At 41.4% G+C, this 22076-nt stretch overlaps 1 protein-coding gene across 1 annotated transcript; it reads right to left on the reverse strand.

The window, feature by feature from the left end:
* Nucleotides 1-5578: 5578 nt before the first annotated feature.
* Nucleotides 5579-6742, reverse strand: LOC105202970. Its single transcript, XM_011171666.1, has one exon. The coding sequence runs from the start codon at nucleotides 6740-6742 to the stop codon at nucleotides 5579-5581; it is 1164 nt and encodes a 387-aa protein (XP_011169968.1).
* Between the last annotated feature and the right edge of the window lie 15334 nt (nucleotides 6743-22076).

Below are 22076 nucleotides of genomic sequence, written 5' to 3' on the forward strand. Positions count from 1 at the left end.
TTGCAAGCCGATGACTTGCAAGAAAATAAAATATAAACTTAATTAACTTGTGAATCAATTGGCAAAATACAGATTTTTGTAATGCTGCGCTCTAATATTCCGTTCGCTGTTTTTACATCAACTATCCGAATTAGTCCATCCTTTCCAGGGTGTACGTCGATAACTCTTCCTAGACGCCACTGCAAAGGAAGTGTGTTGTCATCTCGTAGCACTACCATTGTGCCCACTTTTATGTCGACCTTCGTATGTGTCCACTTTTGGCGTTGCTGAAGTTGAGTTAAATATTCTTTGGACCATCTAGTCCAAAAATGTTATCGCATCTGGATTAACAATTGATGTCTGGTTAAACGGTTAATTGGCGTGTTGGATACATCCAATTCTGGAGGCGACGTCAAAGATACTCCAATTATAAAATGACCTGGAGTCAGAACAGCCAAATCTGTGCCATCGTCGGAATCGGACACAGAGGTCTCGAGTTTAGACATGCTTCAATTTGTACTAGTATAGTATGTAATTCTTCGTAGCTAAGTGGTGTGGTTCCAATTATTTTCCGTAAGTGAACCTTTGCAGATTTGATAGATGCCTCCCAAAGACCTCCCATGTAGAGATGGAGAACTATCGATGGTACTATCGACAGTTATCGATAGTCATCACTATTGAAAACAAGCGATAATTTTTTTTACTATCGATAGTATCGATCAGGATAGCCAACTAGCCAGCAGAGAGAAGACTGAGAGCGGCCATCCCGGCGTTTTAGGTTGGACCGCAGGAATCCATTTTTAAACACTACATAGTATTATACTATGATACCTATGTAGCGTTCAAAAATGGATGTACTGGCGCTAGTGTACGGGGGATTTCTACGGTCTAACCTAAAACACCGGAATGGCCGCTCTGGCGCTCTCTTCTCTCTGCTAGCCAGTTTGCAAAACAATTTACTCTTATTGTACATGTCACGTAAAGGCTGCAGATTTACAGTATGTATATTATTAAAATTTTAAATATCGAATACGTTACCATAAAATCTTATTATAATATTATATAATATATATTAAAAATAGACAATGAAATGTATTAAGAATTATGTGATACTTTCAATTTTAGGTTAGATTAAAGTTAAGAATTAGTAACATCCTAAAACACGACGATGTCTTTACAAAGTTGCTTACGAAGGAAAAAAAATAAAAAAGATGGTATGATTATGATAAATATAATTGACAAAAATAAGAAGAAATTTAATGCTATTAATTGTTTCTTTTTATTTATGTTTTAGAAAATTCGGAAAAGGATAAATCTTATAATAGTGGATCAGATGAAACAACAGCTAGTGTTGATTCTAGCACTGATTTATCTCTACGAAAGCTTAAAAGAAAAAAAATATCTACAGTATGGAAATATTTTTCAAAGTCAAGTGATTCAAGATATGCTAAGTGTATCACTTGCGGTAAAGAGTACAAAACTAGTGGTAATACTAGTAATTTAGCGGATCACATTAAAAGATTCCATCCTATATTTAATAACGCAGATTGTGATGATGCTTCTTTACCAGACCCAGTACTAGTTCTAGTAGCAATACAAATTCACGACAAACAAGCTCTCGTTCAATTAGTCCTTTTTTAAAAAAATCTTTGCAATATGATAGCTCATCCCAAAGAAAAAAGGAATTAGACGAAGCTTTGGCTATGATGATAGCTACTGATTTTCAGCCATTTAATATTGTTAATGATGTTGGTTTTAGAAAATTTATTCACCTTCTCGATCCGAAATATGCCTTACCGAGTAAATTTACCATAAAGAAAAACATAATGAAGAATCTTTATTTTCAAGCAAAAAATAAATTAAAAGAAGTATTACATGACATCAATTATGTTGCAATTACAACGGATTGTTGGACTTCTCAAGCAACAGAATCCTATTTGACAGCAACTTGTCAGTTCATAAATAACAATTTTGAATTAAAAACTGCGTCGTTATCAACAAAACAATTATTAAAAAATCATACAGCTCAAAATTTAGCAGATACATTGGAGGATATTTTTAATGATTGGAACATTGGTAACAAAGTAGCTTGTATCGTGACGGATAACGCACAAAATATAGTGAAAATGTGCGAAATTTTGAAAAAAAATCATCTACCGTGTTATGCACACACATTGAATTTAGCAGTGCAGGAAAATTTAAAGTTAGATTGCATTAAACACATTTTAAATAAATGTAAAAATATAGTGCGATTTTTTAAAAATAGTACGCATGCAACAGGAATATTTAATGAAGAGCAGAAAAATGAATTACATAACGATACAACTTATCCATTAAAATTGGTGCAAGAAGTTATTACTCGTTGGAATAGTTCGTTGAACATGATCAGAAGAATAATAAAAACTAAAGATCCTCTTAATCGTACACTTTTGAAAGTAAAAAAAGCACCTGCTCCGATATCTGCAGAAGAGATAGTTATTTTGAGTGAAATTGAAGAATGCCTAGATAGTTTTGATGAGGCAACATTTAAAGTATCAGGAGTACCTATGTAACTATTTCTTTAATTATTCCAATCACATTTGGAATTTACAACAATCTTGATAATCTTCTCTTACGCCTAACAACAGTAGAAGGAAAAACATTTTGTTCAGGCCTTATTGAATCCATAAAAAAGAGACTGTTTATTTACGAAACTAGAACAATACCTATGATATCTACAATTCTAGACCCTAGGTTTAAAAAGGAAGGCTTCAAGGTTGCAGAAAATGCAAATCAGGCAGGAATATTTTTTGAAAAAGAAATGCATACTTTAATGAGAGCAGCACCTCAGGAATCAAATAAACAACCAATTAAAAAATCACTTAAAAAGTCACTTTTTTCATTTATAGAAGAAAGAGCTGATGAAAAATCAAAGAGTATACAGGCAGATGTCATTATATGTCAGCGACAATACTTAGAAAGACATAATTCTCCAGAAGATGCAGATCCACTTTTATTTTGGAAGGTATTTTAAATGAAATTTTAGATATTTTTATTTTATTTCGATAATATCATATACCTATTTTTAAAAATATTTTTAGGTAAATGGAGAACCTTTGAATCCTTTGCCTGAATTGTGCAAAAAATATTTTTGTATACCAGCATCTTCTGTAGACTCGGAAAGGATATTCAGCAAAGCTGGATTGATAGTATCGGACAGAAGATCAAGAATAAAAGACAAAAATGTCGACATGCTCAGTTTTTTAAACAAAAATCAGTGGTTGTTTTTATAAGTAATTTTTTAATTATTATTTCTCATATTGTGTTGCGTTTCTTTAAAAATATAAGAAAATTTTTGTATTTTTAAGAATTAAGTTTATAAATATTTACTTTAACAAGTTTCTAATTATTAAATGTATCTAACTATTAGAAATTATCGAATTTTTCATTTTAATGGTTTCTGCACACAGAATGCAGCAACGTATGCCGCACGGAAAAAGACAACGCAGTAGCCAATCAACTTACAACTTTTCCATAACAGCAAAAAATTGATGGAAAGTTGTAAGTTGATCGCGTTGTTTTTTGCCGCGCGGCAAGCGTTGTCGTATCCTGTGTGCAGAAGCAAAAGCCGTAAGCCGTAACACATATTTTGCACTATCGATAGTAATCGATAGTTATCGATAGTCTGGTAGCAAATTATCGATAACTATCGATGGTTACAACTATCGATAGTTCTCCACCTCTACTCCCATGTGTGGGGAGTGGGGGGGAATGAAAATCCATTTAATAGAATTTTCAGCTGAAAAATCTGAGATCTTCGCGTGATGCTCTGGATTCCGTAACATATCAGCAACTTCTCGCAACTCGTTGTTCCCTCCTACGAAGTTCTTCGCATTATCCGAATATATACTTGCGCATTTGCCCCGACGAGCTATAAATCTTTGTAAGGCTCTTATGAATGCTGCTGTACTTAAATCTACAACTAACTCTAAATGTTCCGCTCGAGTCGAAAAACATACAAAAATACACATATAAGCCTTGTCGGTTTTGTTTCGCGAAATTTTTATAACAAAGGGCCCGCTGTAGTCGATTCCTACATTTAAAAATAGTCTACTTGTTGTAGTACGTGTTGTCGGTAAATCACCTATTCATTGGTATAAAATAGGAGATTTTGTACGAAAATAAATCACACACTTTCGCAAGACATCCCTTACAACGCTTCGCGCGTGAATCGGCCAGAATTGAGTTCGAATTGCTGTTAAGAGGGCTTGGGGCCCTGCATGTAAATGCTTGTAATGTTCGTGTAAAACTATTAAATGTGTTAAAGGATGTTTTGATGACAAAATAATCGGATATTTCTGAGCATAAGGGTGCGTTAGAGAGCCTTCCTCCCACGCGCATAACGTTATGTTTATCTAAAAACGGGAGTAATGAACGTAATTTACTTGTTCTGCTAACTTAGCCGCAAGATTTTAAACTTTCTATCTCGTCTGCGAAATCATGCTTTTGAGCGATCAAGACTAGCATGGTCATTGCACGTTCTAGCTCCAATACCGTCAACGGCCCTACAGTCCTGGACTCATGATGCAATACGTTTTCTTTAAATCGCGAACAATATGCGATTATTCGTTTTAATTTTAATAATGATGAGAATCTCAAGAACAACTCGTTTTCTTCGTTGACTCGAGTATGAAATATCTTCGTAGTAGTAGATCTTCGTTCTTCGAGTAGACTTCCATCGGGAATGACACTCTCGTTACGTGATGGCCAATCTTTCGTCTTTAGACACTTCGATCCGTTTCACCAGAGAAGATAACTGTTTAACTGTTCAGGGTTCATTCCTCTGGATATAATATCTGCAGGGTTTTCCTTCGAGTCAACGTGATGCCACTCTATTTGATCAGTTAGTTTTTGAATTTCAGTGACTCTATTTGCCACAAATGGCACCCATCTCGAGGGTTCACCCTTTATCCATGCAAGCGTAATCGTGGAATTGCTCCATAAATGCGTTGATGTTGGCTTAATTGTCAAAGCTTTAGTTACTTGTTGATACAGTCGGGCAACCAACAATGCTGCCGAAGCTCTAGTTTTGGTAATGAAATAGACTTTTCTGGTGCTACTCTCGACTTCGCACACAATAAATTTACAGTTGCATCTCCCCGTGAGTTTTCAGTTTTGATGTAAAAGCAACAACCATAAGCAAGTTCTGAAGCGTCGCAGAAACCATGCAACTCTGAAGAAACGCAATCGTTGCTAAAAGCATATCGTGGAATTGAGATTTTAGAGATGCTCTGCAGTTGAGTACGAAAATGTGACCATTTTGATTGCAATTCAGCAGGAATGGGATCGTCCCATCCAACCGCCAAAGATTTTAAAGTAGTAGCTTGGACTGAACGGTTATTGGTCCAATCAATCCCAATGGGTCGAATATTTGCGAAGCAACTGACAATATAACTTTCTTGGTGAGTTTCGATAAATGCGGTTTTAAATTAATTCGATATTGAAAGGTATCTCGTTTTGGATTCCATATAATGCCCAGTGTGTTTACTTCTTTATTAAAGTTTACGGATTCTGAGGTTTCTTCGTTGTCCTCTTTGGAGATTAAATTCTTATTCGAATTTCACTTGTGCATCTCAAAGCCTCCACCGCGTAAAATCCTCGTGACGTCTTCTTTTAAAGTTTTCAATTGATTTAAATCATTTCCGCTTGTGATTAAATCATCGACATAAAAATTTTGTAGAATCGCCGCGCTTGCTTCAGATAACGTGTCTTTATGTTCAATTGCAAGTTGATGTAGACATCGTATCGCAAGAAATGGTGCACTGGCTAAGCCATATGTGACCGTGTTTAAGCGGTATGCTTGGATTTGCCCCGAAGTTGTCCGCCATAAAATTCGCTGCAAATCTCGTTGATCGACATTTAATAAGATCTGTCGATACATCTTATGAATATCGCCGGTGATAACATAACTATGTTGCCGGAATCGCAGCATGATATCAAATAATGAATTTTGAATCGTGGGTCCTACTGACAGTATGTCATTGAGCGATTTGCCGGACGACGTTTTGCAGGACGCATCAAAGACCACACGTACCTTAGTGGTAGTACTCGTTACTTTAACAACTGCGTGATGTGGAATATAGTTCGCATTTTTATCATCGCCTGTAGAATTCTCCACCGTGCTCATGTATCCTAATCTCTCGTATTCCTGTATGAAATTAATATATGCTTCCTTTAACTCAGGATTTTTCTCTAACTTTCTTTCAATTGATCTTAGACGCTTTTCTGCAATTTCCCGAGATTCTCCAAGTGAAGAAACCTTGTCTTTTAATGGTAGTTGCACGATGAATCGACCATCTTGATCACGTTGATGTGTGGAGACAAAATGATTCTCACAAAGTTGTTCTTCTTTTGTGTACGGAGTTGAATGCTCGATCTCTTCTAACTTCCAAAATCGTTCGAGCTGTTCTTGGATTTGTGAGTTCGTAGACAAATGACACTGTGACGTAGTGCATTGAGTCGAGGACTTACAAGGAGCAAATGGACCACCGATAATCCAACCTAATTTCGTTTCCTGTAATATCGGTTGGTTATTACCTAGCCTTACGCGTTGTTCCTGTAATAATTCATAGAATAATGTAACGCCAATTAATAAATCAATTCTCGCAGGAATATTGTATTTCAGGTCTGCTAAAAAGACATTTTTAGGAATTGTAATTTGCCGTGCATCAATTTCATCTGGTGACAGCATTCCAGTAATAGACTCTACTATAAAACAGACCATGTCTGTATGATAATTATTATATTTCGATTTTATCATCGCAATAGTTCTTCGATTTACGGAAACATTTGTCTGACTAAGAAGGAAACACAGGGAAGTGTCCGCCTCAGATTAAAACAAGTTTTTAATATGTTGTAGTACAGATAAAAATAAGGGACACGTATTTTTTTATACGTGCCCATACGCACTTTAAGGGGGTGAAACACCCCTTTGAAGAAAATCGGTTTTTTTCTTTCGAAGCGTATGCCGTCGAAACTATAAGAGATAGAAAAAAATGTTTTAAATGAAAGTTGAATGACTCGAAGAGTAATTTATAACAGCGGAAAAAAAATTTTCTTTTTTTAATTTTTTTTAATACTTTCCCCCACCACTTACCTATTTCTTTTCAAAATTTTTATTTTTTTTATAATCAAAATAAAGTTTATTTTATTACGAATTCAACGGTATATGATAAAGTTACGATACAACATTCCCATTTTCCAAAAATAATTAAAAACCTCTCAACACGCACGTTACGCGCACCCGTCCGCGCGTTTGTGCACTACGGAAGTGACTCCCTCCGATTTCGACATGCCTTTAATATGTTGTACAGTTTAAAACGTATTTTTTACACGTGTCCTAATACACTTTTAAGGGTGAAACACCCCTTTGAAGAAAATCGGGTTTTTTCTTTCGAAACGTGTATTGTCGAAACTATAAGAGATAAAGAAAAATGTTCTCAATGAAAGTTGAATGCATGTTTTTCTCGCATAAGATGACAAAAACATTTCGAGGACAGTCTGTGTCTAACATGAAAATGCAGACATTGAAAAAAATATTTACTACAAAATAAAACGACACTACACTAAAAAATAACAACAATTACGGTGTTGTAAGACATTAATTTCTTGTTTAGAAAATAATATGTATATAATTAATATAAGTTAAACATTTATTTACTGGTCTACATGATTCGACTAGAATAGTTGTTTTCTTCAACATTTTATAGATAAGGAGACTTGGATTATAAAAAATTATTACTCACACATTCCATATCTTCACTATCTAACGCCAGCTCATCAACTAACAACAAAAGAACTAACATAAAACTAATTAAAAAATTAGTTAGAAATTTCATTTTTTATACTGCGTTTATACAATTCAATTAAAGTATTTATTAAATTCCATTAGTGTAGAAATATGCATAACCACGCTACTGGCGCGTGCACTTTGGGTCATTTCCTTACATACGTAACTCTTGAATCTATACATGTCAATACAGCCGAGACGTAAACATTCTATTTCAAGATAGGAAATGACCCTAAGTGCACGCACCAGTAGCGTGGTTATGCATATTTCTACACTAATGGAATTTAATAAACACTTTAATTGAATTGTATAAATGCAGTATAAAAGATGAAATTTCTAACTAATTTTTTAATTAGTTTTATGTTAGTTCTCTTGTTGTTAGTTGATGAGCTGGCGTTAGTGAAGATATGGAATGTGTGAGTAATAATTTTGTGTAATCCAAGTCTCCTTATCTGTAAAATGTTGAAGAAAACAACTATTCTAGTCAAATCATGTAGACCAGTAAATAAATGTTTAACTTATATTAATTACATATTATTTTCTAAACAAGAAATTAATGTCTTACAACACCGTAATTGTTGTTATTCTTTAGTGTAGTGTCGTTTTATTTTGTAGTAAACGTTTTTCTCAATGTCTGCGTTTTCATATTAAACACAGACTGTCCTCGAAATGTTTTTGTCATCTTATGTGAGAAAAACATGCATTCAACTTTCATTGAGAACATTTTTCTTTATCTCTTATAGTTTCGACGATACACGTTTCGAAAGAAAAAACCCGATTTTCTTCAAAGGGGTGTTTTACCCTTAAAAGTGTATTAGGACACGTGTAAAAAATACGTGTCCCTTATTTTAATCTGTACAACATATTAAAGGCACGTCGAAATCGGAGGGAGTCACTTCCGTAGCGCACGAACGCGCGGATGGGTGCGCGTACCGTGCGTATAAAGAGGTTTTTAATTATTTTTGGAAAATGGGAATGTTGTATTGTAACTTTATCATATACCGTTGAATTCGTAATAAAATAAGCTTTATTTTGCTTATAAAAAAAATAAAAATTTTGAAAAAAATAAGTAAGTGGTGGAGGAAAGTATTAAAAAGAATTAAAAAAAAAAATTTTTTTTCCGCTCTTATAAATTACTCTTCGAGCCATTCAACTTTTATTTAAAACATTTTTTTCTATCTTTTATAGTTTCGACGGCATACGCTTCGAAAGAAAAAAACCGATTTTTTTCAAAGGGGTGTTTCACCCCCTTAAAGTGCGTATGGGCACGTATAAAAAAATACGTGTCCCTTATTTTTATCTGTACTACAACATATTAAAAACTCGTTTTAATCTGAGGCGGACACTTCCCTGTGTTTCCTTGTAAGACCATTAATTAAATGATTCGTTTTATATGTCTTTAATTGCAACCGTTGACATAAGTCCTTTGTCATAAAATGACTTTGAGACGCCAAATCAAGTAAGGCTCGACACTCTTGGTACTCACTCTTACTGTCGCGTATAAGAACAATTGGATAAACGTGGATAATAACGCGTATACTCCACTCTTGGTAGCGCAATGTGATATTGTGACTGTATTGCTTGCCTGTGACAAAACATTCACGTTCGTGGCTTGTGAAGATTCCGATTCTTCAACGTTAGTCGTGTTAACCCGTGAACTATCATTAGTATCAAAATGTAACATAGTATTGTGTCTCCGCTTGCACCGTTGACAACCACCAAACGTACATTCGCGATCGGCATGGAGCCGCAAACAATTTAAGCAGACGTTTGCTTTTCGTGCTTGCTCTTGTGGCGATAATTTCTGAAACGATGGACATGCATACAACCAATGAATATTTTTGCATAATAGACACTGCTTGTTCGTTGATTGTGCAGTTAAAGCTACGGATTTTTTATATGATTTTGTGTCGGGCAGCACGGTGTCCTTCTCTTTGTTAGATGATAATAATGTTTCCAAAATGGAACATCGTTTATTCAAGAAATAAATTCCGTCATCGTTGGTAATGAGGCAAATTCGCGTTTAAATTCCCATTCCCGTTTGGATTTGGGATCCAGTTTAGGCGTAATCAAATGAATTAACAGCGTGTCCCACGTATGTACAGGCTGCTCGAGTTTAGTTAAAGCACATAAGTGCTGTTGTACATCATCAATTAATTTTCTGAGACTTACACACGACTCTTTCAAAATTATTGGTAAATCAAGTAACGCTTGTATATGATGATGCACTATAAATCTTTTATTTTTGAAACGTGCTTTTAATAGTCTCCACGCCGCGTCGTAATTTTTGTTTGATAAACTTAGAGACTGAAAACACTGTGCTGCACGACCTTTCACCGCCGACTGTAAATAATAAAACTTCTGAATTTTCGTTAAATTCGTGTTAGAATCAATAATGGCTTCAAACGTATCGCGAAAGGTAACCCATTGGTCGTACTCACCATTGAATTTCGGAAGATCTATATTCGGCAATTTAAGTAATGAATTTGCATGTGTCGCTATATCGGTCGTGGTCGTGGTCATCGGTGCGACAGATGGTTCTCGTGACGAACTCGGTCGTAATCTAGCCGCTAATTCTCTTGCCAACGTAATGACCGTAAAGAAATTGTCTTCGAATTTTGTACGCTCATCGTTATCAACGTCGATGATTTGTTGCTCGATCTGTTGCTAAACCTCTTCAAACTCGGACAATATTTTCTCGGCGCGTTCTAACCTCAATGGTAACTCTCGAGCTTTAGACGGATCGGTTTCAGCCTTTTTCAAAAACGTATGAAATGTAGTTAACCTTGCCTTCACGGTGCCTCGTTTCTTTATTAACGCTTCCGAGGACATCGTGAACAATGATCACGTATATCGATTGAAAGTGAGGTGACAATAATTATGCACTCACAAGCTGAAGCACACGAGTTGGGTTCCGAAAAAAAGTACAATAAATTGACCTTCAATTAACGAAAAGTACAATGAATTAACTTCTAAGTAATGAGAAGTACAGTGAGTTGACTTCAAAAAACGAATAATTTTACGCTTTATACGGAACAGACTTACAGTTCGTTGTCGCAATAGTCGCATCGAAGTACATCTAACCTCATAGTTGCACACCGACGCCGTACTCGAGCCCGCAATCCTCGCAATATGCCGAAAGATCCGGCTCGAAGAACCAAAATGTACAAAAAATAAATAATGCTATTGCAATCGTTAGCTTAAAAAATAGTATATTTGAGCATTACTTTTCTTACAAAGGATTGTTGGCTCAACAATGTCGATGTGCATTACACGGGAGACGGCGCTGGAGAGAGAGAGCGCGTTCACTCAACGCTCACTATATAGCGTCGCTTCCCCTAGAATCTAGGGGTGCTGGGTAACATAAAAATGGTTTCACATGTCGCGAATAATCAAAGCAGAAAATGTTACTAACGCCTTTGAATAAAATAATATAGAAATAAATGAATTTGATAGTAATGAGAATATTATACACGGGTTAAAGAAAAAATGATAGCCAGTCTATCTTACAACACTTTACACAGAAATATATACTTATAAAAATGTTGAATGCAAACCATAAACCACAAAATTTTATTGAAATCATGTAAAAACAAAAAAAATGGTACTTTTTGAAACGTAAAATCAAATAATTCAAAAGAAGAAAACTTTAAAAAATATTTGATCGTTTAGACGTGTAACTATATGTTTTTAGTTTAAATCTTTTTTGAAAAATAAATTTTTAATCATTTATTAAAAAAACTGTTAAATTTGAAGTAAAAATGAATCCTGTGCATCATCTACGAAGCGCTATATCCTCAAGTCTGACACGCAGTCGAATAAAATTCAAGAAGTTTTAAAATTATACAAAATTGTCCAAACAGAAATTTCGTCCGTAAAAATTACCCGGCCCCAATCGCCCCAAATTGTCTTTTGCCCAAGTGAATCTTTTTTCGATGTTTTTTTTGGACATTAGCGATTTCTTCAATGCTTCAAAATTTTATTTTATAGGTCAGTAAATATCTTCTTATAGTATCACATGACATATTTAGACCCATTTTACGCAAAATCGCTTGCTTTCCACGCAATGATAGACTAGGATTCTTTTCTAATATCCATAAAATGACTTTGTCCTTCTTTTTTGTCGTTACTTGTGTAGAACCATGATCTGGCAGGTTATCGACGTTTTTTTTTACGTCGGAATAGCGTTTCACCCATTTACTTACAAATATCTTTGACTTTTTCATGTATTTTGCAGCCGATCCGTATGACATTTTTGGTCCTTTCAGATGCAAACTCAAAAGTACGGCTTCGTAACGTGATACGTACGCGGCATTCATGGTGAAATATGTCCTTCTGTAACTAAGATCAAACGACAATTTAGGTTTTCTTTTCAAAACATCTTGGAAGAGACATCTATCTATCTGATCGCATTCGAATCACCCCTCTAACGGTTTCCAGAAAAAAGTTTTACTCTTGTTAGACAGACTGTATACACCGCTCGTTATCAAGAATTTGAATGTTCTCCTAATCAAAATTATGATTATGCCCTTATGTCTCGTCCGGATGAAAATTAATAACTGTGTAATCGTGCCCGTGCACGCGCCTGGACAACAGCGTTCAAAAATCATTTTCAAAACAAAATGGGTGGCGCACCTAGTGCGCCCTAGGCGCTGTGCGCGCCTTGCCATTTCATTGTATTCTGTTCGCTTGCCGAAGACAACAGCTTGTGGTTTCTTCTTCGAGTTGACGATGTCTAAGCTTAAAAAAAAAAGCTCGAGGCATCACAGGAATAAGAGCAGGTCTCGAGGCTGTTATCCGAGTTCGGAATGATCCCAGGATCGCTCGCAAAATCGCAAAAGATCGCGAGACCAACGACGGAAGAAAAGATCGCGGTTTTCAGGATCGTCGGTGGATAGACAGTCGTCGAAGGAATCTCCTGCTCGCAGATCTTGCTCTACAGAGAAAGCGATAGAGCTGCTAGACTACGTGCGCAAATTCTTTTCTCGCCGAGGAAGCGACTTGAGCCCGCACTCGCGCAATCGACCTTTTGAGGTTAGATCATTAGTGGAGGTAGCCTGTCAATCTTTTAAGGATTCGTCAGCGGTCTCAATGGCTACGCCTTTTGCCTCAGAGCACGGAAACGAAGAACTGACAGTCGCACAAGCTGACCGGGGCGTCGTACCAGGTATATCCTCTTGTTGACCCAGACTTTGAGGTTATCTCTGGCAAAGGGAGGCATAACCGACGGTTTTGTTCTGCCTCTTCTTATTTTTTCAGCCTCACCCGTGGCCATAGAAATACGGGAGGATGAAATCCCGCCTACTAATAGCATAGATTCGAGGAATCACCTCTCAACGGCTTCTCAGAAGCACAAAACGCTACTCTAGCTTCTGAATTGCATCTCTTTGCCAACGAGTTATTTGGAGAGGCCTAGACTCCTGCGGCATCATCCTCTTGGAATCTAATCGTTTTAAATTTAATTCAAACGGAAGCTTGGAAAGGTTTAAGCGACGACTTACGCAACACCCTCCTAACCAAGTTCGAGACGAAGGACGATCTAGCAGCATTGGCCCCACCTAAGCTCAACAAGGAGCTGGCAGCGGCATTAACTCCCTCGGTCATTAAACGTGTCGAGTACCAGGCGCTGTCCCAAGCACAAGGTGCCTGTCTCAATGCTTTTGGCTCTGGCATATCACTTCTATTAAAGCCAGAAATTGTATGTGACCTCAGCAACGAGGCAAGATCAGCATTAACGCCTCTCTCTAGTCAGACGGGCTCTAACTTTTACTAAACCGTCTCTAAATATTGTTGGAAAAAATGCGGCGGACGCAGCCCCGATCGACAAATTCTTATTTGGTCAAAACTTTGCGGAAACACTTAAAGCGGCACAAACCTGTGAGAAAACAAGTTGAGAAGTAGCGAAATCCACATCGCAGGTAAGAAAGAGACTCTGCAACCGATGCGCCAGGTACCTCAGCAGCGAAATCAGCCCCATTCAACCAGGCTTCCTCCGGAAAACAGTCGAGCTCCTGTTCGCCCATCGCCGGCTTGTCGACCAGGAGTTCTTTACTACAAGAGCCGCCACAGTCGCCACAGCCATCACTATCGCTCCCAGTCTTAATCTCGGCTTTGACACCACCATTGAACTACGTAATAGCGGGTCGCCTATCTAATTACTATGCCCAATAGTCGGAAATCACAGATGATCCTCTAGTTTTACGGGCAATACAGGGCTATAGTATTCCTTTTATCTTCCCGCCACCCGCAAGAGTCCACTTTACGCAACCAGAGTTTCCTCAATCCGATTCTATTTTTTGCAATAACGAAATAGAGCGCCTGCGGCTTAAGGGAACCATAGTTCCGGTAGAGCCCTGCAAGGATCAATTTTTGAATTCTTTTTTTCTTATAGAAAAACCATCAGGTGGTAAAAGATTTATTCTAAATTTACAAGATTTAAATAAGTACATAAAACCACCACACCTTAAACTAGAAGATTGGCGGACTGTAATTAGACTTATGCTCCCAGGTATGCAAATGGCCACTATTGACCTTGAAAACGCCTATTTAATAGTTCCAATTTGCAAGGAACATAGAAAATTTCGTAGGTTTCAGTGATGTGACACAACTTATGAGTTCACGGCATTATCTTTTGGTCTTTCTACAGCGCTCTATATTTTTACCAAGGTTCTCCGGTGATCTCTTTTTTGCATAATAAGGGCTATCAGTCTGTCGTCTACTTAGACGATTTTTCTAGGTTCATCCAGCGTCAAATGTCGGTCTAATGTTATCTTTTCTGTAAATCTCCTTTAATCTTTAGGATTTGTAATCAATTTCTTTAAATCTTTTTCTCTCTAGAACTATCTTCTAGACGCAAGTACTTGGGATTTATATTCGACTCTAACGAATAATCTATCTCAATTCCACCAGACCGTCGAGCAAAATTATTAGGTCTGACGAAAATCCTGGCTCGCAAATCAAGATGTTCTATAAGAGAGTTCACCAGTTTAATTGGCTCACTCATTTCGGTCTGTCCAGTTCAATACGTTCTTCTGTATACAAAAACGATGGAAAGAGTAAAATTTTTAGCCCTCATAGAGAGTGGAGGCGACTATTCAGCAAGCATGAATATTCCTCTTCTTCTTCAGGAAGACTTTGCCTGGTGAATTTTTTCTAGCCTACATCAGTCTAATAAAATTTGTTCAGGTAAATTCAATCGCGAGATCTTTTCAAACGCCTCAATGAGCGATTGGGTCACATTCTGCGGTGAGAAACGTACGCATAGATGGTGGTCCGACTCGGATAGATTCCTGCATGTCAACACTTTAGAGCTCAAGGCAGCCTTTAACGGCTTACGATGCTTTGCAGCTGATCTCCGTGATTGCGATATCTTCCTGAGGATAGACAATACAACCGCTTTAGCCTATATTAATAGGTTCGGATCCATCCCATTCCCCCACCTTTCAGTTATATTAAGACAAATATGGCGCTGATGTGAAGAGCAAAATATCTATATTTTTGCCTCCTACATAGCGTCTTTAGATAATATCATCGCAGACGCTGAATCTCGAACCGTAGACCCGAACACGGAGTGGTCTTTGTCCGAGACGGCATTTAGCCGCATTTCTGAGACCTTCGGGTCTTTTCAAATAGACCTTTTTGCAACTTCGATTAATAACAAGTGCGATGCTTACGTCTTGGTTTCCGGATCATGATTCAATCGCCATAGATGCTTTTACCCTCTCATGGGAGGGGTTAGAGCAACGGGCATCATAGTGGTGCCCTGGTGACCTTCGCAGGCCTGGTTCCCGCTGTTCAATCGTCTCCTGATATCAGAGCTCTTGATTCTCGCTCCTAATTATGCTCTTCTCTCATCTCCTTTCAGGGATCACCATCCAGCGTGGGAAACACTTTTCCTGGGAGTCAGATAGTTATCCGGGAAGCATTCAAGAATCGCTTAGCATCCCCAGCAGCTCTTCCAGCTTTACTTGCCTCCCTATCAAATGCGACAATTATGCAATACTCGGGTTTTCTACGCTCTTGGTGGAACTTTTGCCAGCATCACCAGCTACCTCTATACTCTCCATCCGCTCCATAAATGTTGAATTTTTTAGCACAAGAATTGCCTAGAGTTTCATCCTATTCGAGCTTAAATACCATGAGATCCGCAGTTTCATTGATCTAACAACGAGATCGGTAATCATCCTGGTTAGATGCTTCTGCAAAGGGATTGCAGCACTCAAACCACCGCGACCGCGGTATGACTATGTATGGGACCCGGCACCAGTAATATCTAAGCTGGCAGCCATCTATCCATATGATTCAGCTTCTCTTCTAAAGGTCATCTCCAAGAAGTTAGTTCTTCTCCTAGCTCTTGCAACGGGTCACAGAGCTCAAACGCTTGCTTCCCTAAAAGTATCATAGATTTCGGTGAAGGAAAAGTTAATTACCCGGATCCCAGACCGGATTAAGATATCGGCTCCAGGTCGCTGTCAGTCACTTTTCTCTTTCTCTCGGTTCAATGATCATGAAGATCTTTGCACAGTTCGATTCATGGAATGCTATATGGAGAGAACAAAAAAATTATGACCATCTACATGCGATTCTCTATTTATCACTTTAACGAAACCCTTCAAGGCTGTTACGTCACAAACAATAGGACGCTGGATTAAACAGAGCTTAGAAGAATGTGATATTGACACCTCAATATTTTCAGCTCATAGCACCAGACACGCTTCAACGTCCCGAGCCGCGGAAAAAGGAATATCATTAAATTTAATTAAGCGTGCCGCGGGCTGGACTGGAGAATCCCGAGTATTTGCCAACTTTTATAAGAGACCCATGGTAGACCCCAAAGCGTTTAGCAATGCAGTGTTTCCTCTATAGAGTGAGTTTTTCATTTAGATTATAGCGCATTTTCCTTATATATGTTGTGACGTGACATCCCGTTTGGCTGTCCGTCACAGAGATCGTAAGATCTGAACGAGGAGCGCACGCTGCGGCTCTACGTCCTCTCAGCTTGGAGACGGACGTGTCAACGCGTGCGCTAATAATTCCGCGTTTTGGTTCTGTGCACTTGTGTTCGTCCGTTAATTTTAGCGACGTTTTGCGGATCGGCGGCTAGCGGATATTCATTTTTTTTGTATCGACGAAATCTCACCCGGCGAACAGATTGCAAGAAGGAGGACCTACCGTCACTTGAGATCTTTTGGACCGTGCGCAGGATTGCAGTAGCGCGCACGACAGGTGATCTCTCTTCATTTAATTACGTATCTCTTACTGTCGCGCCTGTACGCAACAGTAAGGCCGCTGAAATTGCAGGATGCAAAGAGGGAAGGTCCGGCGCAGGGGATGTCGACACTCCACGCAGATCATCGCGTAGGAGACCCCGGACGAGGATCCGCGAGAGAAAGTTCCTGACGTGGTCCCAAGCGCGGGGGCACCGGACGTCGAATAGTCCGTAGGGATAGCCGATTTCCGGCCTCGGGAAAACCGCGGGAAGAGCCGCGAGCTGCCCGAAGACACCGATCTACCTCGAATTGCGCGCCGCAGCGCGACAGCCTAATTAGAGGATCGCGATGACTGCGTTGTAAGGCGGAACCAATAGAGCAGCGCGACGAACCCCCGTGCGTGGGGCGAGAGATCCTGCGTGCCGCCTGCCGAATTTCCTCGCGCTATCGATCACTTCGCTGTGGATCGCCCGAGAAGCTGCCACGAGCTGGAACAACGGGAGCCGCTAACGACCACTTTTTCGAGCCAAACCAGCGTCGTGGTGAGACGAACGAGACTTGTGTAAAGCCACCGATTTCGCCGGTCGAATGAGTCACGCGTGCGATAGTTGCCTTGAGAGTTAACGTTTGCCGTAAAATCTTCCGCCGGAAGGGGAACACGCCTGTGATCGCGTGCTGTTCGCGTGCTCAGCCGCCGTACGCCTCATCCGATCAAGTCGCGTCTCGATTCTTTTCGGTTCCGTTTATTGAAAGCGTCGCCGACACCACAGCTAAGTCGCGCTAATTGCGTAATATTCTTGTGTGTCGTCTGTAGTAGCGTTTGTATGTGCTTCTGTGTGGCGATCGCATATTTTCAATCGCGTGTTTCGTACCAAATCGCCATATAATTTCGCGTGAAATGAGAGTGCGTATGTAGAGTTGTGAGTGTGCCCGGCGTGTTTTGTCCACGCTGATTAGAATAGAATTTCGACTCTCTCCGTTCGGTGAGCTCGTACCGACGACCGCGTGGGATTTTCCGATTGCGCCTGGATCGCGAGACATTGCTGCGGGACTCAGTGAATCGATGTCAGATATTGGCTGAAATATATTAACTTTTCTGTCACATTGGTGTGTTCTATTTAAGCTCCCTCACTCTCTACTAACGTCCCACCCGCAGCGAACTGCCCCCTCTGCCAATTCCGTGGCTGAGCTATCGGTTAAGAGAGCCCGTTATTGCCCGTGACGAAGTTGACTATTTTCGCGTTCCATCATACCGGAATTTGGAAATCGGTAACGTCGTAAAATAAGAGTGGCACGCTCGCTCGTGCCTGGCGCCCAACCGTACCGTCTAATTGCGCGCATTTGATGTGAGCGACTTTACGAACACCGTTGCAGCCTAACTAGCGTCACAAGCAATTAACGTAGTTGCACCACGCTCACGAGTGCGGTCGCAAATTTGGCGCCCAACGTGGAGCATAGAAACGTTGGAATATAAAAATTCTGCAATTAACGAAATTACGGGCGTTGAGAGCGAAAGAACTTCTGCATGTTTTCTTATTGATTCATTGCATTTTGAAATTATTTTCTTTATGTGTGATTTATGTCCGTCTTGTGATTTTTATTGTTGTGATTTCTGTGTTGCTAATCATTTTTCTTTCAGCAGTGTGTATGCTATTTTTTGCGTACTGATTTTGTGAATTCGAGTGGTCCTGGAATTTCGAGTGTTTTCCGCGTGAACGGTCCCGCGCGACGTCGCTTGTTGCCGTATGCTGTGCGTGCGCGCCGACCTTGCGGCTGTCTCTCTCTCGCACTCACGTACGCGTTCGCGCGACGACGTTGTTTACGTTTTCGAGTGCCTCTCCGTAATTGCCTACACCGTTCTAGCTTACTGAGAGTTTTCGCGCTTGGGCTGGCGGAATTTAGAAAATATTTGCGTCGAAATATTATTCGTTCCCAACATTGAGGATCGGCGTGAGCAACCGTATCTTGATTTTCGGTCGCCCCGTCCTTGCGAATTTTTTTCGTTCGCCGTAGCTTCGTGGGGTTTCGCGGCATTCTTTCGCGATGACAACTTCGGAGGGGAAATCGCGTTACGGGTGGATTTATAAGTTATCGGAAGATCGCTTGCGGGAAGAATTAGCGCGTCGTGGACAGCTGAGCGGCGGGGATCTCGCGACATTGCACGACCGCCTATTGCGTTACGAGATGGAACAGCCGATCGAGATCGCGTCATTGCACGACGCTATCGAGATGCCGCCCATCCAACGGCTATCCCCGCCCTCTCCGCCGATGCGACCGGACAGTCCGGGTGACCTCGCGATGGGCCACCTCCGTCTGGGCGAGGACGACGAGGCGATTCCCGCGCACGCTTCCTCGAGTCAGGAGATGCTGCCGCTTCGCGGGGGCGGAGGACGACCTCCACCTCCCGGCGGACCGCAGCATTCGATAACCGAGATTTTTAACATTTTGCGAAAATGGAATTTGGCGTTTTCGGGTTCTCGCGGTAGCGACGCGGAAGCATTTTTACTGCGTATTGAGGAGGGTCGCGCGTTGCTGCCCGTTTCGGACGATGACCTTTTCCGTTGCCTGCTATTCTTTTTATCGGGAACGGCGGTACATTGGTTTCGCAACCGACGCGCGGAATGGCGATCGTGGGACGACTTTGTGGTGGCGTGGCGCGCACGATTCGGCGATCCGAATTTTCAATTTGCGTTGCGCGACGAAATTCTCCGTCGTATACAGGGGGAGCACAAGACCGTTGCCGATTATTTGACGTGTATGCAGGCGCTATTCGATCGATTAAGCCCGCCGTGGACTCTCGAAGAGCAATTAAATTACGCGCATCGGAATATGTTGCCGCGATTACAGATAGCGATTCGCCGAGACGAATTTAGAAGTTTCGCGTCATTGGAATTATTGGCGTCGCGAATTGAGATGAGTCACGATGCTGCCACCCGCTATCGCGCTCCACCCGCGCTGGAGCTACCTCTTTTTCCGGAGTTAGCTTATCACTCGCCGAAGAAGGCCGCGCGCGCGCCTGCGGTCGTCGCAGCGGGGGTCGCTACTGCAAGTCCCGGGGGGCGTAAGAAAGCGAAGCCACCAAACACCGCCGCCGCCGCGCCGACGGCCGCGTCGACGAGTACCGCGCTCGCAGATCCCGCAACCGATTCTCCGCGTACCAGCACCGCTAAATGCTGGAACTGCGATAAAATCGATCACATTGCGCGCGAATGCGGCGAGAACCGGCGGATGTATTGTTACCGTTGCGGTAAAACCGGCGTGACCGTGAAATCGTGTGCCACGTGCGCGGGAAACGAGCCGGTGAGTCGCTAGATCGGGTCTGCGCGACTCCAACAGAATCGGCAGAGGCCCGATCATTAATTAACATAAGCGATTTCGAGCATTCATACGGTGCGTTTCCGATCAAGGGGCGCCCACCCCTCCGATATTTCCGTGTTCTCGTGGAGGGACACTCGCTCCTCGCGCTGGTGGACTCCGGGTCGAGCCGTACGATTTTCGGGAAAGACGGGATTTGGATAATACGACGGCTGGAAATTCCGACGCTCCGTGACCGAGACTCGCGGATACGAACCGCGAACGGTCAGATCGCCACGATCGCGGAGGAGGCCGACGTGACGGTGAAGTTGGAGGGGAGGCGTTACGCTCTCTCCGTGTGCCTCTTGCCGAATTTAGTCGTCCCGTGCGTAGCAGGTATAGATTTTCTGTGCGTTTTCGGCATTAGTCTCGATTTCACTTCCGGGGTGTGGACTTTTGCGGACGAGCCTGATCGCAAATATCCGTTCAAGCTTGGCGGGAAAAATATTACGTCCGCGATCGCCGGCGTTCCGGCCGGCGGCGGGCTTTCAGAGTTGACATCGGATCAGGAACGACGTCTAAAGGAATTCTTAGAAAAATAAGTACCAAAACAAGTCGCGAATCCGGGTATCACTACGCTTACCAAGCATCGCATTGATGTGGGACATCACCGGCCCGTGAAACAAAGGTGTTATTTAGTCTCGCCGAAGGTTCAAGACGCAATACGCAAGGAAGTCAACAAAATGTTAGAAGCGGGAATTATAGAACCGTCGTTTAGCGAATGGTCGAATCCCATTGTGATGGTGAAGAAGGCCACGGGTAAATATCGGTTTTGCCTTGACTTTCGGAAAATCAACAGTATTTCGAAGAAGGACGTGTACCCGCTACCAAACATGAACGGTATTCTCGATAAGTTGCGACCCGCCCATTACATCTTAACGATCGATCTGAGCCAAGCGTATTTTCAGATCCCGTTAGCGAAAAAGAGTAGAGAAATTACCGCGTTCAGCGTGCCGGGTAAAGGGTTGTATCACTTCACCCGCATGCCGTACGGATCGACGGGGGCGCCTGCGACTTTTCAACGACTTCTCGACTGATCGGTCCGGAGATGGAACCGCATGCGTTCGCGTATTTGGACGACATCGTCGTGGTCACGTCAACGTTTGAGGAGCATTTAGAGTGGCTCCAACGGATCTTGGATAAAATCGCCGCAGCCGGTCTCACTATCAATCCGGAAAAATGTGAGTTTTGTCGCTCGCATGTTCGCTATCTCGGGTTCATCGTGCAGAGGGAGGGGCTAACCATTGACCCCGATAAAGTGCGACCGATCCTGGAGTATCCGGCTCCGCGCAATCTAAAGCAATTACGCCGTTTGCTCGGGATGTCGTCCTGGTATTGTCGCTTTATCCCGCAATTCGCGACGCTCAGCAAACCGCTCACCCGATTACTTAGGAAAAACCAGCGGTGGAAGTGGGGGCGCGAGCAGGAGGCGGCCTTTGAACAAATTCGCGCGCGCTTAACGTCCGCTCCGACGCTGGCATGCCCTGATTTTTCGATTCGGTTTGTATTACAAACGGACGCGAGCTCCGTCGGATGGGGACTGTTCTGACACAGACTGTGGACGAAATCGAACACGTTATCGCGTTCGCGAGTCGAGCCTTATCAGATCCGGAGAAGAAGTATTCCGACAGAACAAGAGTGTCTGGCAGTCGTGTGGGCAATACAAAAATTTAGACCGTACCTAGAAGGTTACAAGTTTACTGTGG

Source organism: Solenopsis invicta, chromosome 11, assembly GCF_016802725.1.
Source record: "Solenopsis invicta isolate M01_SB chromosome 11, UNIL_Sinv_3.0, whole genome shotgun sequence".
Lineage (NCBI taxonomy): Eukaryota > Metazoa > Arthropoda > Insecta > Hymenoptera > Formicidae > Solenopsis > Solenopsis invicta.